Below are 18,377 nucleotides of genomic sequence, written 5' to 3' on the forward strand. Positions count from 1 at the left end.
ACAGGGACTGGGCGATAGTCAATCATAGTTGTTAAAGAACTCCAAGTGCAGAGAAGGGCTGGGCAGACAGGGGAACAGTAAAAGACTGGGGGTGAACTATGGTCAATGGGACAAATAGGACTTAACAGTCAGCACTTATTAGTTGCAGATGTGGTTTTCTTTACCATTTAGTCATGCCGTTTCTATTTTTCACTTCCTGTCTCACTATGTGGTGTCCTTACTCTCTTGCCACACGGTGATGCTTATGGAGGCCTGAGGATTCCAGTAACTTCCTCTTAAATCGTGCTTCCCCTACATTCCTAGCGTTTCAGGCTTTTCTGTAATAGCACTGACCAGAGCCACAATTAATGTGTTCCACAGTATCTACAATCAACTGTGTGCTCCATGAGGTGGGCTGTGTCTTGTACACTGCTGAATCACAGCATGGTGCCTACCTACCACATAGTAGGTGCTCAGTAAGTATGTGTTGAATGATGGTAAGAAATTCAAGGCAATAACTGCTCACAAAACTTAAGCAGTACTTCCTTTCTGCTATTCTAAAAGATCGATGGAGAAGAGCTGATGCCTACTGAGTGCTTGCTGTGTTAAGCCCTTACCTGCATTACCTCCCTTTTCCCATCAATTCTATAAGACAGGTACTTCAAGTCACAGTAGTTATCTAGGGGCATGTAAAAAGTAAATGACACAAGGTGCAGGGGTGTCCTGTATCAATCCATCAAGATTCTCATTACTGTACTGCTCTGTGGACCTTTGAGAACCTCATCCCTGCCCGTCTTCGTCCCTTTTCTCTATCCCTACCTCCGCATCCCCCAGCACACCCATACCTCTTTCCTCCACTCTGTTTCACCCATAGACCTCAGTGGTTTGTGGAAAATATATGAGGCCCATTAATAGGAAAACCTGGTTCCCACTGAGGTGTTACTGTTTGGAGTGTAAATAAATAGTAGCCTTTGATGGATCACACCTGCATTAAGGGGAGGTCTTACTTGAAGGGCCCACAGCCCACCTTGAATGAGTGGCAAGTTTCCTCAAGCCAGCTTTTTCACATGAGGCTTCCAAATCTACTTTTCAGAAACTTGGCCCCAGGCTGAGACAACCAGTTCACATCAACTGCCACTTTGAGACCTACTTTTGCCTTCAAACTCTGAAAAGAATTGCCTTGATCAAGGAAGAGAGCCAAGCCCTGGGCTGTGATAGAGGAAAGAGAACTGTTAGTATTACCTTCCTTTGTTTTCATCCTCTTCCTCTAATGTCTCAGTCAGCTTCCTTAGGCTAAGGGGCATGCCTTGCATGTTTACCACCACCTCGGTGTAAAGCAAGGAGTATAGTTTGAAAAAATTAATACACTCAATGTTGATGTCCTGTTTGCTGAAATTATATCATAGCACAGAATAAATGTTAACAGAAGAGCGGTGATTTCTATCTCACTGCAAATATGTGGTTTTTCCAATAAAGTCTGACACTGCTCTCGTCAATCGTGACATTCACATGGCAGGAGATAAACATTGCCATGGTATGCTGGGCTGGGGAAGGGTAATTTCTTAAGGGAGATTTCTGGTCTAAGAAGACTTTTTTTCTGTCTTTTTTTTTTTCTTTTTGCCCTTCCAACCCAGGCCTCTCTTACTCACTCAGGGTAGTTTTACAAAATGGTTGCTGGTCTTTGTGCTTATTTCTCAGAAAATCAAAGACATCCAAAAAGAACTTTTAAGTGATGCAAAATGCATCTTTTAAGTGATGCAAAACCAAACCTTGCACTTCTTTATCAAGGACTTGAAGACAACTTGGACATGTGAACCAAGCCTTCAAACGTATTTTTTTTTATTTTATTTTTTATTTTTTGAGACGGAGTTTCACTCTTGTCATCCAGGCTGGAGTGCAATGGCGCGATCTCGGCTCACTGCAACCCCTGCCTCCCGGATTCAAGCGATTCTCCTGCCTCAGCCTCCCGAGTAGCTGGGATTACAGGCGTACACCACCATGCTGGGCTAATTTTTGTATTTTTAGTAGAGACGGGATTTCACCATGTTGGTCAGGCTGGTCTTGAACTCCTGACCTCAAGTGATCCACCTGCGTCGGTCTCCAAAGTGCTGGGATTACAGGTGTGAGCCACCGCACCCACCCTAAATGTGTTTTAATTGGTCAGCAATCTTTTCAAGGAATTTGAATATAAATGCTCTTTAGAAGGGCACATACTTCCTAGGTCAGCCAGTCCTCAGTATTCCCAAATGTCTTATGTCTGCTGCCGTTCGTTTTTAGCTGTCCAACTCCTGAAGACAGTGGATTTAGGACTCCTATTTAGAAATGCTTATTTTTTCCCTTTGATCTTTCTGTTAGTTTTCTGTAGGTGGGGCTCCCTCATTGAGACAGAGATGAAATCATTTCCAGGGTTCCTTCCAATTCTGATTTTTCTTTCTTCCATGTAAAGAATAGTGCAGAAATACAACCCACTAAAAGAAGTTCCTTTACCTAACAGGGATAGGTTCACAGAGAGAGCTCCATTCTATCTATAAAACCAAAGTTCAAGTTCACGATGTCTTTTACATGACAAGGCGACTCTGTATTTTCTATGGGAGTAAAGTAGATAATGCAGTACTCCGCCCTGGATCTGCAGGGAATACAGGCTGACTGAAGTTCCCAGCTACAGTTCCTCACTAGAAATCGTCCTTGAACCTGCCTTACCCCAGGTAACACCCTCTCTCAGAGGGAGGCTGATGAAGGGTCACAGAGTCCAGACCTCCTTGTCTCAATGAGGGACACTTCTGAAGGGTCTTCCTAGCTCCTCATTAGAACCTGTAGTTGCAACTGCATTGTAAGTCGACTCTCCTGCCCAGTCCTGCCTTCCTCATCCTCTTAGGTGTATTTTCTGAGGATTGTCTTCAATAAACTTTTTGCCCTGACTCTGTATCTTAGAGCCTGTTTCCAGGGAACCCAATCTAGGACAAGGAGTAAAGCAGGGTACAGAAAGACTGATTTTTTTGCCCCTGGCATACCAGTAGGCAAAAATACAGCGCTGGCAACAAAATGCATAGACCACATTATGCTGCCATGAAAAGAATGCTTAGAAGCCATCTAATGCAACCCAACCTTTTCCAGATGTGGAGACCGAGAGAACCAAAGTGACTTGCTCAAGGTATCATAAGCTAATTAGGTGAGAAAACTTGGACCAGAATCCACATCTGTGGCCCAGTCAGGCAGGCTACAGTATTTCAGCATTTAATCAGTTCCCAGAAAACCTCAATAACACATGAGAGTCAAACTCAACTTTGAGAATTTGCAGTCGATACCAAACGATTTCCTAAGCCTATCCTCCATAGACAATGCCTCACTGTGACCTCCTGCTATAAGAAGCCATTGAACTTTCTGCATAGAGCTATCAACTCAATACAGGAGTCGAGTCTGTATCGGGGGTGGCAGTGCACTTTATTAACAAACAAAACAGTACCATACAGGCAAAATCTTACTTCAATGGCAAAGCACACACATAGGTCTACTCCAACATGTAGCACTGGGGCAAACTTCAGACATGGAACATTAGGCACCAATTTCACAATCAGACTAAACATAGTTCACAGTCCTTCAATCTATACTCTTCAGTGGAGGATAAGGCCTTATTTAACAGTTAACTGGGACAGACAGATGAAGGTTTAAAATCTAATTCTTGGCCTACCTATGGAGTGGGGCTGACTCAGCCTTCACGGCTGTGAAGTGGATGCCTTAACAGGGCCAAGATGTATCAGCCTCTTAAACTGACTTTCATTTCTCTGGTTCAGAGAAAAGGCTTATGGTATCTTCATACTGGATGAACTCGCATATGGTGAGAGTCCTCAGCTCCAATTTCGTGTCTAGGCACATCTGGACTGGCATTCATTTTGATATCCAATCCGTAGATTCACAGGGTTAATCTAATTAGAATAAATTAAATGGTTTTCCAAAAAATTGAAAAGGGTAAATCACATCCTTATGAGGTCTTCAATATTCAAGACTTTAAATATGTTAACAAACTGATTACTGTTCCAACTGTTGCCAGTTAAGGAGTTTAAGTCAGCATTTCCCAAAAGGTGTGTCAGGACTGTGTTAATCAGTAAGTTAATAGAAACAACTGCAATAGATTAGGGACGAGATTTCTCAAAGCAGTTTGATATAATATGCAGCAACTCCGTATGTACTGGAGCATTTTCAATACATTCTCAAAACTCCTAAATTAGCTAAACTGCAAGACAAAGAGCAGCAGAAAAATCCAGCTCTTAGGATAGGCAAAACTTTGGAAGATGTATGCCCTCACACTGGGGTCCAGCAACTTAGGTTTGAATGTATAAGGTTAATGATATAAATAAACTGGGTTGGCTGGCTTCCCCTGGCAATTGTTAATTCCCCTTAAATAAAAATATGTTGATACATTTTAAAAAAGAAGCATTTTATGGCTGAAACCTTTGGAAAGGGCTTTTAAAATCTGAGTTTTTAAAATGGGAAAACAAGAAGTGGGCACCCTTCTGGGCCGACATTACTCCTAAGATAGAGAACTTAGTCTTCATATATAAAATGACTCAATTTTGCTTCCTTAAAGCGAGCTTGCTTTAAGGAAATTAGAGCCCTAATTTCTTTTCTGTTTGATAGTCTCAACAAATAACAGTCAAATTTCTCATGTGTATTTCAGTACTCAAGAGAAATTGGCACGCTATGCTAATATTTATGCAGAGGTAACCATGTTGAAGACATATGTAAGTTGAGAGGTATGTCTAATTCTGTGGTCATAGGAAAAAAAAAAAAAAAAGAAAACTGCTGCTTTCCCGAAGTTGAAATAGAATGTTACAACTGACAGGGATCCATCGGTGTCTAGCTGCCTTCCAGGGGGAAGAGAAGATGCCAGTTGCAGTTGGTCCCACACAGAGCTAAGCGGGGAGCCCTCCCAGGGGACAGTCCTGCCACTATTTTCCTCTGCTCAACTGGAAAGCTGCACGCAAGTCACAGCAAGTCAGTCTCAACATTCTAACTCAGTTAAACACTCTCCTCCATAAGAAGTGAAAGAGGAAAAATACAAATAAGCTAGCACTGAGACTAGATGTCTAGAAAAGTCGGAGGAATTAGAAGTGGTCAGGAGATTCCTGAGGCAGCAGCTCACAAGATGTCCCCATTCTGGTCTGAGGGTCTGCATGCTGCTACCCCCAACACTGCTTTCCTTTACTATTTCCTGATCCGAAGTGGAGGCTGCTTCCTCCAGGAGGCTGGGAACCTCCAGGCTCTGTAATGACACTTCACCATTGCCTAAGGGAAGAAAAAGGACAGTCGCAGGCTGGGCCTTCACCTACTCCACCTCCACAGAGAGAAAGTCAAATGCTTTGTTTCTGAAATCATCAGGTATTTTGCATTGACGGGAGTAAAAATAAGACACAGAAATTGTTTCTGATGAGCACATCACCTTTAACTTTTTGAATCTCAGAAAGTGATCACAAGGCTTTATTCTATCAATTCACATGAGTTGGTTTACACAGACAAAGAAGATGGAGCTTGATCTTACTGAAATTAATTAGGCGATTTGTTGAATTGTTTTTACTTTAACAATGATTGGAATTAAGCCAAAGGTAGTTAAATCCAGTACACTTAAAAATGGCCCAATGACACAGCCTTTAAATTTGTCAATATTTTCCTTTGGCGATATTGAAAATCAATGAGTAGAGAGCATAGGAATAAAACTTCAAGACCGTGGCAGGAGCTTGTATTTGTACACCACGAATCCCAGGGCAGTTACTGATGTGGAAAATCCAATGATCTTCAGCAGGCCAGAAACAGAAGGCAGGTTCCTCTCCCAGAAGGTGTGGGTGATTTCTACCGCTGGAACGTCCTAGATGAAGCAACACAGATCATGAGCAAAAAACTCATGCTGACATGGAGGAACAAAACACATCTGCAAGATCCATGCATGGAGACCCCTGGGATAGTTGCATCTATAATTAAATCAGAGGCTAGAAGAAGGGAGATGTGAGTTTTATGTTCCATGATGGGTCTAAGGAGAGATAGTGCCCAGAGCCACCAAACTGACCTTTGATTCAGGTTCTTGTACCCAGATGTCTTTCTCGTTCACCTTCCCGAGACCATTTAAGACCTGAAAGAAAGTGACCATGGTATTATGAAAAGAGGCTGTATAGTTTCTACAGATTCAAGGCCCTGCTAGCCACAGATGAGCCCCATGAGTGAGGGGCAGAGAAATGGACATATAGATTCTATCAGTGTCAAGAACTAGCAAGACCAGATGCCAAAAACGTTGCCGTGACTCAGAAGGGAGAGAGCCTGGGCTTTCCTGCTTACCTCCCTAGCTGCTCGTTCTCCAGCTTCAACTGCCCCTTCCATGTAGCCGCTCCACTTTGTGGCAGTCTCTGTGCCCGCGAAGAAAATCCTGCCCACGGGTTGACGAATCACCCTTCAAGGGAACCAAGAGGTTACACAGAGTTACTTGGGAAGGTGGGCAGGGTAAAGGAGCCAAGCACTGCCCTCATTTAGTCTGCAGAAGGCACAGAAATTCGGACTGTTTAAAAAACACCCGTATGACTTAGCCCAAGGTGAAAGGCCACTTTTTGCTTTCTGGGTCTGCGTAGAGGATCTGAACTTTCAAGCCAGGGAGAATCAGGCCATCAGATCATCAATCATTAAAGGGGATGTTGACCTTTGCCAAGCCAGCCAGAGCTGGAATATAAGAACATGTATTCAATCCCCAAATCAGATTTCTTTGCTGTGTTTCCTGTTGGCAGTCCATTCTTCTCCCTATCCTGTCTTTCTCGGGGGAGGGTGCACTCTTCTTGAGAACAGCCACAGATCCAGCTTTGCAGGCACTCCCAGTCTGTCAGGAGGAACTACAGTGGCAAGTGGGAAGACAGGGACGTTAACTGTCATTTCTGGCAAAGGAGAGACCTGAGACATTATATGGGTGTGTCTCTTTAAGAAAACAACCTCTGTACAGTTAGCTTCTCTGAGCTTCTCTAGGGACTGGCTGAGGGCAAGGAAATGGGTCTCCTCTTACAAAGAGGGGCTGGACTGAATGGACAGCTGTCCCCTCCAACTTTCTTGGCTTTGACTCCCGCCATGTCCACAGCTAGTTTCATGAACTCTCCCAAGCTGCACGTCCTGCCCCCCACCCTGATGGCCTTCATCTCAACCCGCTGGCACTCCTTTTTCCAATTCCAGAACCCTGGGCTTCATCTATGCCTTATCTTAGTCTTGTCTTCTAGACTTCTACTTTGATGCCAGAACTAATCCAGTTCATCAATCCTGCTATTGTGAAACAAAGGCGATTTGAATCACTTAAGAAGAAGAAAAACAAACAAACAAAAAAAACAGACCAAAAACTCCTGTAACGAAAAGGTTAATAAATACTTCTTTTCGGTGGACAAATGTGACCTTGTATTAACATTCTAGCTCTGTCTCTCTGGAAACCAGATGAAGGTGTAATGCCATCTATGGAGGCAGCACCACTTATGCTAAAAGTGCCTCCCCTCCTGCCCCCACATTAGTAAACTGCATCCAGGCTGGGAGGACTCTAAATGAATTGTAAATACCTGGTAGGAGGCTATCACTTTGGGCTTCCCTGAGTGTGGTATCTCTTGTAACTGAGCAAGTCTTATAACTGAGCAAGTTACTGGACACTATGCCTATGGAGCATAGAGATAATGGCTTCCATGGGGCAAGGGGCTTCTAGGTCAAGGTGGACTTCCCCACCCCACGTGGATGTCATTTCCTCACACCTCAACTGTATACAGTGAGGACTCTTCCCCTGAAGAGAACTGTCTGCTGATGCTGCTCTGTTGGCAAGACAGACGTGTTGGATAAACAACGTCCAATGTTGTTCCGTGTTGACTGGTGCCAAGGAGCCTAAGGCAGTCATGTGAGACTAAAATGTCAAGTTGAGCTCACGAAGGCCCCTTGGAGGACACTGCAGCTTGCTTCATTCTCACAAGCACTGTTCACATCTGAAATCCTCCCCACTGTTCTGCTGTTGTTCTATATGCTGACAGCTATTGTTCTATGTAATGACATCCTTATTTTTCTATGGACATCCAGAAATATACAAGTATTATCTAGGACATAAGAAATGGGGATTTTGACAACTATTTCTAGAATTCCCATTGAACTCTGCTTTTCCTTTTAAATTTGGCACAGGTCTTGGATTAATTGGCGTAGTGCTTGCATAATACCTTCCATATTGAGTCATGATTCCAGGAGGGAAGTACGCCGTGTAGCAGCCCCCAGAGTACTGCTCCTCACACCAGTTCTTCTCTTCATAGTGTACTGGCTGCAGTTCAGTGGGGAAGAAAATGCAAAAGAGAAAACAAAGCTGAAATGCTGCAAGTCAACAATATCGTTGCTTTAACAAAAAGTTTACATTAAGAAAATAAAGAAGATCCTGTTTTTCTAACTCACTTAAGGGGAAACATGAGAGTACCAAGTAATGGCCTTTTGTGAAGGACCATGTGGCAAAACATGTATCCTTTGCTCTTCCCATTTTCTTGATTAGGGAAGACATGGAAGTATTCCGGTATCTGGGAGAGAGGGGTATCCATCCATCCATGCAGATTTTGAAGTCTTTAGAGCTAAGTCTATAGGAAACCCCATCAACAATTCAGCTTGTGGAAAGGTCTGCTCAAATCTCTGGAGTCTCTAATAACAGACTTTACTTCTCCATCTACCAGGCATTATTGCTAAGAAAAGGGTGGGAAGGAGGAGGCAGAAGACAAACAAATGTCTAAGAAAAGCATTTTTCCCAACCCCTTCTCTAAGCTGGAAACATGAATGATGGGAATTCCACTAAAAAGGGGCAATTCAGATGAAAAATGTTTCCTAGGGGACACGAGAGAACCTTCTCTAATTTCCCTGGCACATTCACAAAGTTTATTATTTGAACAGTTTAGAGACAAAGCCCTGAAAGAGCCCCCAGCTATTGGTATTTTTTGCAAAAAGACGTAATTTCATTCTTCTAATTGCTTTCAGTGGTGGATTGAAAGCACTGATATTCCTAAATGAGTTGTGAATTGAGTTCACGCATGGAAAAATAAATTAGTATGACTTTGACCTGGGAAGAGACTCTAGATTCAGTCTATCTTGTCAAGTACCATACTACTTTGCCTTCGCCAACAAATGATGACATATCTGGAATTTAATTGTGCAGCAGGTAAGTGACACTGACTGAGGACAGGACTGTTCTGGGAACCCATCTCACCCATTCTTGACATAATCCCTGCAGCTCTAGGCTCTCATTACAATTGGCTGCCAGTAATCTAGTGAAAATTTAAACAGCCCAAAGGAGTTACTGTGTCAGAAATTCCATGCACCTAACACCAGCTTTTAATGTCCTTTTGTGACTGCTGAAGTTTATCCTCCAAGTTAAGCATATCGCTTTATACTGTCTTCATAAGACTGTCAGAAAATCAGAATCTGCTTTGCTTTACTACTTATAATGAACAGAGAAGAACCTGCTAGGGATTAAAGCTGGGAGTTTCTTACATGTAAAGCTTCTTGGGATCCCAACACTTTGGCATAGAGCTCACAGATTTTCTTCTTCCTATAAAACAGAGCCAAAAAAAAATTAGGGAAGGAGTAACTGATGGGTATAGAATAAATCCAGTGAGTTCTAGAGCTCTTGGTATCAACCAGATTTATTACAGAAAAATTAAAATCCATGGCCTTCTGTAACTGTATAAATGAGCAGTTCCATGAATCCCTGCACTCAAATTAACTTTCGATGCCTCAATAGTCATTTAATTTGAGGATTCAATGGAATTATTCTTTTCTTTTTTACATTTTTGCCTCTTTCACTACCTAATATGATATCTTCTTGAGATAAAAATGGGAAAAATGGATTCAATTAAGTTTAGCCAGTCTTAGGAACTGATTCTATATAACTTTTCTGGAATGCGTAGAATTCTAAAATGATCCCTTTTATAAGTCTATAGTATAAGTGATGGTGTCTTTCAACTATCCTATACTTGTGTTTTAATTACCTACAAACATATAAAGCTCATTTAATCTTTTAAGCATAACATAAGATATGCTATACAGAAAGTATCTACAGTCATTTCAGTCTAGGAATTTGTCACTTGATAGAATGATCTGTGGACCACAGTATTTCAAAGTGTATCTGAGGGATGGGCACAATATGCTAATGTTACCTCAAACACAGCCTTTCATTATTCTTATAATTCATTATCTAAATGACTAGCCCAGAACATGGTATTTTCATGTCTGAAAAAATTAGTGGTTGTACTTATATAAACTCTTTTTGAAATGAAATACATTTTAACTCACAACTACTCATGGTGAATTTTTTTAAAAGGTCTAATTTACTAAAATCACCTGTTTTAGAAATTAATGGTTTTATTTCTGGATTTGTTTGCATAGGTTCACACTGATCCAGTTATATACTTTTCCTATTTACCTTTTATAGTTTTAATATAGTTTAAACATTTGAAAATGCCCTAAAATATTTGTTAAGGGATAACAAGCAACTGGAAAAATATTTGCTTAAAAATGTGGCAAAAGGTTTGAGTCAAATCTATAAGACAAGTATTAAAAGCTGAAGAGACAAAATTATGCAGGGCGGGGGGAGCTCAAGCTTCCTGGTAATAAAGAAATAGAGATTTAGAAATATACAATTTTATGTTGCCAATTACATTAGAAAATATTTTAAGGACATGCCCCCAATTTCTCTGAATAATGTGGGACAAAGTGTAACCTTATAAATTCATCTAAATCCTCACACTTATACCATTTATATAACTTCCAGAACATTTACCTCATAGGTACAAAGTCAGGAGGAGGAGGCGGATTATAAACTTTGCTTATTGTCACCATTTTCCATGGAAAGTTTTAAGGGAGAGACAAATGCCACTCCTGAGATGATGTCATGCAACATTAGATAGATATTTAGGTGGATAGTTAAATTTCAGGACAGTCAGAGAAAGTCTGGCTTCCTTCAAAGAGCTGCTCACATTATATATAAAAAGTCATAAAGGAAAGGAATAATGGGAAGAAGTCTCAAGACTACTGCCTGCCTGTCTGTCTCTCTCAGCCTGATTCAAGCCCCTTATTTCAGAGATGAGGAAACCGAGGCTCAGGGAGCTGCAGAGATTTGTTTGATTTTGCTCAGCTAATTAATAGCAGGGTAAGGCCCTACTCTTCTGAGTAATCTGCCCATAGCAGGTACTCAGGTAATATTTGTTCAGTCAAAATCCATCCTCAGCCTACTATGGTACCCTCTTTGCCTAGTCTATGAAGAGATGACTGATTCTAACATCTACTTCACAAGGGTGTTACAAGCAATAATTCAGACATTTTGAGTTAATTAGAAAATGAAAGTATCGGCAATGATCATTCTAAAAAAGCTCAACAGTACTTAACTTATTACTATTATTATTATTTCTGAGATAGGGTCTCACTCTGTCACCCAAACCAGAATGCAGTGGCATGATTATGGCTCACTGCAGCCTCAACCTCCCTGGACTCAGGTGATCCTCTCGCCTCAGCCTCCCAAATTGCTGGGACTACAGATACATATCACCATGCCCGGCTAATTTTTCTATTTTTTGTGGAGACAGGGTTTCTCTATGTTGCCCAGGCTGGTCTTCAACTTCTACACTTAAGCAATCTGCCTGCCTCAGCCTCCCAAAGTGTTGGGATCATAGGTGTGAGCCACTGCGCCAGGCCTGCTTAACTTACTTTCTGGATGTGTAATAAAATTTTTATTAAAGCAGAGTGAAACCTGAAATCCAATCAACCTCCACTATAGTTAGTTTTCATTCATGAATGTTAAAAACAATTATAATAGTTATAAGTCATTATTTACTATATTTCATATTATTAGAAGAGCCAAGGATGAGTTCATACAAACACAGGAAATTATCTTTCCTTTTCCCTTCTTCCCTTTAAAATTAAAAATTTTTGGAAAAGATATGTAAGGCAAGGATGTTAAAACAATGCACTGATTGATTAATTTGGTTCTAAAAATAACAGAACCTAAGTGATGGCCAAAAGAGGCCACTGTGCAAATCATCTTGTTGAACTTATTCACTGGTTTCTAAATCTGGTTGCTTGTCATAATCACCTGAAAGCCTTGTTGAAATATACAAATAGGCAGGCCCCACCTCAAATCTACTCAATCACAATATATGTCTTATAAAAACATATTTTCCAAACATCCTCTGGGATATTTTGATGCAGTCAGATCTGGGAACCACTGTTTTTGTCAATGACATATTCAGTAAGGGTTTTGCCTTACAAGAACTTTTGAGAAGTTCAGCCACTGTGTGGAATCATAACCAAATGTCTACCTACAGGCTGGTATTTATTTTACTATTAATAAGGAGGGAAAGCAGGAAATCCAAAAGAAAATGTCAGCTTAGTGTGGTGTAATGAAAAAGTATGCGTTATATGCTACTCCAGACTTTTTGTCACAAGCTAGCTGCGATGATTTGAATGTATGTGTCCCTCCAAAATTTAAATGTTGGAACTTAACCTCCAAGATGATGGTATTATGAGGTGGGGTCTTTGGGGAAATGATGAAATCAGGAAGATTCTGCCCTTATGAATAGATTAGTGCCGTTATAAACGGGCTGGAGGGAACTAGCTAGGCCCTTTCTGCCCTTCTGCCTTCCTCCAAGTGAGGACACCACCTTCATCCCTTTTTGTCCTTCCTCCTTCTGCCTTTTCTGCCATGTGAGAAAGTGCTACCTATGGAACAGGCTCTCACCAAATACTGAATTGAATCTGTTGGCATCATAATCTTGGACTTCCCAGCCTCTAGAACTGTGAGAAATAAGTTTCTATTCTTTATAAATTGCCCAGTTTCAAGCATTTGTTACAGTATCACAAATGCACTAAGACACTAGCTATGGAGCCTTGAACAAATCATTCCCTATCACTGGACCCCAAATCCCTCCTCTACTGAGTGAGTAGAGTTAATTTTTAACAACCATGAGATTCCACAATCTCATGGTTGTTTGAATCTCATGGTTGTTGAGATTCAACCATTTACCACTTACAGTGAACAGAGAAGAACCTGACAGGGATTGAAGCTGGGAGTTTCTTCCATGTAAAGCTTACATGCAAACCATGAGATTGTTGAATCTCATGGTTGTTCAAATAAACAAATCCGTGTGCACATGTAGGAACTCATTCTGCAGCCTTTCCCCCACTTCTAAAGTCATCAGAGTAACTCCCAAAGCAAGGGCTGCTAATGGGTTAGCTGTTTAATTTTTTTAATTACATTCAGAGAAAAGTCTGTATTTTTGTGTATGTATTGGACCTCTTTAAAAGCTAGCAGAGGTTTTAGGGCTACCCAGAGGCATCCCTCCAACAGCCAAATAATTCTGATGTTAAAAGGCTAACCTCTCCAGGTAAGATTTTAATTGAACAAAGGATTCCAAAACAAAACAAAACAAATATACCATGACAGAAAGAGAAAGGGAGAAAGAAACAAAACAAAAAGCCACTGTCCTAAAATAAATTTTATATTAGGAAACTTTCAGATAAGGGAACATCAGAACTGTGTCCCAGATAATCAGTAGTGAATACTTTCATGTACACAAGTTGCTATAAGTTAAAATACACTTTTTAGAAAGTCCATGTCAGAGAATCTTAGAAAAGGATTATGGCCTTGAAAGGGGATTGGGATTCGGTTTTTACAGCTTTTTTCACAGCTAATATTTTCTATTATTTTCTCCATCCATCTCACAGGGAAATCCTACCTCTTAACCATTGTAAAATAAACACAAACATGTAAAATTAATACATGCACATGGGCAAGGGCTAGGTCAAGAGGGCTATAGCAAAATACAAAAGGTTGGTTTGTTGGAATTTTGAGAATATTTGTGAAGTATTGTGTTTTTCCTCATGTTATTCTATTAGTGTCAGTGCAAAAACACAATACAAAGCTAACTTTTTCATCTATTTTTCAGTTATAAATCTCTTACCTTATTTCCTTATGTAGTTTAGCAAGTCGATCAGCTTTCCGGGCAAGAATGAAGCTGGAGAGAGAGGTTACATTGAATGATCAGGTTACAGCTGCTTATCTTAAGAGCTGCCCTTTCTTTTTGAAGTATTCTTAACCTGTAGCTATTCAGCATTAAATGAACTCTCTCAGACTCTCCTCCTCTACTAGGGCAAATGCCATGTTGTCTTTAGTCTGCCTGTGTGTCCAAAACCCCTGCTAGGCTGTGATTCCCTACATGACCAGTGACCTCCTATTCAATATTTTACTTCTAAAGTTTAACATGATTTTTGGCATATAGTAGGAAATCAAATGTTGAATGAATTAATGTTGTGCTAAATGATTATTCTGGTAATGACTGTCGCCTTCTGCCAAATACGTTATCGAAGCTGGAAAAACAAATATAAACATGTGTCTGTAGTGGAGGCCATGGTGGGCCCCCCAGGCCTCCCTTTGGGACCAGGCAATCATCACTCTTAGCTCACAGCTGAAATCTTCCCCAGTAATTGGACGGGACAGCAGAGAATGCCTTGCTCAAGGTCCCACCCCTTCCCAGAGTTGTCCTGACCTAGATGCAGTTGAAGACAACTTTGAAGGGCCACCCAGCTCCAGAACTTCCAAGGGAATGGGGGAGGCCTTTGTTGGGACAACACTGGAGCTCAAGTTCTGCTTAATCCTTCCGCCATAGGTAGTCATCCCCAGAGCACTTCCCAATAAACCTCCAGCACCCAAATCTCCAGCTCTGTGTCAGCTTCCCTGGAAACTGACCTGATATAGTCCCCAAATAAAGTAACTCAATAAAACTCAGTTATAACCTGCCTGCTCCCCTTTAATCAAATAGATTCTATTTATTATACTGATATTACTAACTGCATGTATATTTAAAAGAATTGAATTGTGACATGAAGTCCTTAGTTATACTATTATTAGAAAGCTTTCGGCTGGGCGCTGTGGCTCACGCCTGTAATCCCAGCACTTTGGGAGGCCGAGATGGGTGGATCACGAGGTCAGAAGATCGAGACCATCCTGGCAAACACAGTGAAACCCCGTCTCTACTAAAAATACAAAAAATTAGCGGGGCGTGGTGGTGGGTGCCTGTAGTCCCGGCTACTTGGGAGACTGAGACAGGAGCATGGTGTGAACCCGGAAGGCAGAGCTTGCAATGAGCGGAGATCGTACCACTGCACTCCAGCCTGGGCAGCAGAGTGAGACTCTGTCTCAATAAAAACAAAACAAAACAAAAAAAAAAACAAAGAAAGCTTTAAAAAATCCAAATGATCTAAAGGACAATGAAATTATTTTTCCATTAAAAAATTTTTAAATGTGTATTTCTTTTATTCAAGACCAAAAGGACAGATAGATCAGTGCAAAAAACAGATATTTCCTCCTCTCCCTACCCCCAAATTAAAGTGTTCCTCAAATTGGATTGGCAGTTCCTTTAGGGCTGTTATTTGAGATCACTCTGAGAAGCAAAAACGTATGTTAACGCAGAGAATAGCATTTCAGAGAAAGCTGTGGACTATTTAGGAAATCTGAACTATTGAACTTTATGGAATATAGTCATAATTTTGCATGATTTAATGCCTTAAGTTATAGCTTGTTATTGATTATTTTAGTTAGATTTTGGGTTTATGTAAGAATCAGTACGTTTAGATGTATATAGTATTTTTTAATCATCAATATCTGATAAAAGATTAAATGATTTATCTGAAAACATTTTTAGTCAACTCGTCTTGTATACTTTTTACAGTTCCCTTCCCAAAGGGCAGTTAGTGTTGGTTATTTCTGCCAAACCTCAAGTCATGAATGAAATAATCTCTTTGATCTAATCCCAACTATGGATAAATAAGCTTTAACTTACTTTGGTGTTTTATTGAGGAAATTAAACATGCTGGCTTTGTGTTGGAAACGTTTCACAGTTCTAAAGTACAACATCCTTTCTAGTTTCCAACAGGTTATTAGAAACACAGTGCTGGGCAATTACCACCCCTATCTTCAAGGTTTTCGTGGCTGTGGCCATGAGCAAAGAGCAGGGTGGAGGCAAGTGTCAAGATGAAAGAAATTAGAATATCACTTTCTAAGAATTGCCTAAATAACTCCATTAACACTGGGTTGATTATTTGAGCCCTGATAACCTAGTTAATAATAATGCTGAAGAAAGCCCAAAAGCATTGTACACATAAAAACTTGCACCCACAACCAGTGCTCAATAAATGGTAGCTTTAATTTTTAACACCGCATCGCCAAGAAACAGATTATTTTGCTATTCCTCAGTTTCCAAGGAAACTCTCATCTTCTATACTTGGTCCTCTATAACCAATTATTATTATTTTATATTTGTTTTAGCTCCGCTGTCCACAGAACACAACTGTTTAACATTTTCCTTTTATACTATTTATCTTAAGTAAAATCATCAAAATATTGAGTTCTACTTTCAAAAAAAAAAAAAAAAAAAAAAGGAAAGAAAGCCCAAAATGGCAGAAGACATCACTATATCTAACTCCTAGGGCAAGAAAAACATCAATGCTCTTCCATTCATAGTTGGATTGGTCTTCACTGACATTCTCCTGAAACCTGTACCTGAACCTCCTGCTTTTCTCTGGCACATAGAAGATGATGTCAAACTACCCAAACAACCTATATCCTTTTCTGCCCATTGGGGTTAGAGATGAAGAGGATGTGTTATTCCAACGGTCATTATGTTGTAAGCACCTGCCTTTCTCAGGGAGGCTGGTGTTCTTATATGTTACAGTGAGAGAGGTGGTTATAAAATGTCTCATTAGTAACCCAGCAGCACAACCTGCTTTCTAAGTTCCCTAGGATGTGGGTCTGCTCCTTTTGCCTTTGTAATTTTCCTTCAATGACATGATGTGCATGAGTTCACCTTTCCCTTTGAGCAAGAGGTATGCATTTCCCAGGGGTAAAGGGGAGACCACTGGTCTCCCCTTTAAAAGTCACTTGATTGCTACTGAAGCTATGTTCTTTTGTTACGGAGTGCCAGAACAAATCGCCTTTTATTTGCATAGTTTTTGAGGAGGCCAAAAGGCAGGCAACAAGGAGGCTGTGGAACTCCTTAGCAATTCCTTTGTGGAGACCCCACTTCCTTCTCGGTACCCCCATCGAGTAGGGCAGCTGTGTGCCAGAATGGGAAGAGAAGGGAAGAGCTCTCATTTTCCCTACACAGAGCCAGATCCTGGAACATCTGCACACTTCGGAGGTTAAGTGAAGCACCACTGGTGAAGGATAACTAGAGTGACCCACCAGAAAAACTTCCATGCCATCCAATCAAGGCCTGGCTCAACTCTGAACTGTGCCTCCCAATTGGTCAGCTATCTTATATCTTAGGGTAACAACTAACATTTGCTATGTAGCAGATATCTGGAATGGAGAAAAGGATAAAACCGAGAACCCCTCCATTTAGAATTTTTTGATAGAATAAAGTGGTTAGTTCTCATTTCAGAATGGCTGTGGACATTCTGCCTGTAGGCAGGGGTGGCTACCATACTGCCTGTCTAGCTGCTTTTTTTCACTCCGTCCTCAACATGTAAGCTTTGTGTGAGAGAAAGACATACATGGGTACAAGTTCAAAATGGTGTCAATTTTAGTAAAGTTTCCCAGTATTCTTGTGCTACACACAAAACATTACTGCAATATTTTAATACATTACATATTTTGATAGCATTATTCATCATTGCTTGAGCTTAATTCCAAAGCAATATACTTTGACAGCATCCACACCAATACATCAACACAATTTGGAAAATGTAGAACAGCCAGCTCTAACTTACCCCATGATGGCAGGCAGTGATCCATCCGGCTTGGTGTCATCCAAGGTTATTGAAATTGGAGCATCTTCATCTTCAATGATCATGCAGCCACAGTAATCTTAACCAGGAGAAAAATCAATGGGAGATCGAGACCAAGCTCATCAGAGACACCCATACACACATAAATATATATAAACTATTTTTTAAGAGGAAGGCAAATCTCAAACTCTTGGTCTTGGCCCCAATCCTAGATGCTATGTCTTGTTAAGTACACACACTGAATATATAAAGATGTCTATTCACCTACAGACAGAAAATGACCCATCTCCATCACCTTTACCTAAAGGGCTTATGACCAACCAATGCATGACAGAAATGGTCAGATGACCCTGGCTCCTAGCACACATGAGGAAAGAGAAGGGCTGCGCTGGAGGGAACGACCCAATCCAGGGAAGAGGTGGCAGGAGGGAATCTGATTAGTATAACCAGAATGCTTATCAACAATAGCCACCATATCTGGGATGCTTTCTAAGTCCAAGATCCCGCCTCATTTAATTCTCACAACACCTTAGTGGTAGGTATTACTGTCACCACTTTACACCTACAGTCTGATGCTAGCAAGCAAGCGAAGTCCTGGAATG

At 40.8% G+C, this 18,377-nt stretch overlaps 1 protein-coding gene across 1 annotated transcript in view; it reads right to left on the reverse strand.

The window, feature by feature from the left end:
* Nucleotides 1-3,401: 3,401 nt before the first annotated feature.
* Nucleotides 3,402-18,377, reverse strand: part of MAOA (monoamine oxidase A) — an 83,374-nt gene continuing 68,398 nt past the window's right edge. The window contains exons 9-15 of the mRNA XM_007991453.3: nucleotides 17,758-17,854; nucleotides 13,953-14,006; nucleotides 9,490-9,547; nucleotides 8,184-8,281; nucleotides 6,304-6,415; nucleotides 6,038-6,100; nucleotides 3,402-5,839 (exon numbers count right to left, since the gene is read on the reverse strand). Of these exons, the coding sequence (XP_007989644.1) occupies nucleotides 5,693-5,839; nucleotides 6,038-6,100; nucleotides 6,304-6,415; nucleotides 8,184-8,281; nucleotides 9,490-9,547; nucleotides 13,953-14,006; nucleotides 17,758-17,854 (629 nt within the window). The 3' untranslated portion in view covers nucleotides 3,402-5,692. The remainder of the gene's footprint in view (nucleotides 5,840-6,037; nucleotides 6,101-6,303; nucleotides 6,416-8,183; nucleotides 8,282-9,489; nucleotides 9,548-13,952; nucleotides 14,007-17,757; nucleotides 17,855-18,377) is intronic.

The sequence above is a fragment of the Chlorocebus sabaeus genome, chromosome X (genome assembly GCF_047675955.1).
Source record: "Chlorocebus sabaeus isolate Y175 chromosome X, mChlSab1.0.hap1, whole genome shotgun sequence".
Lineage (NCBI taxonomy): Eukaryota > Metazoa > Chordata > Mammalia > Primates > Cercopithecidae > Chlorocebus > Chlorocebus sabaeus.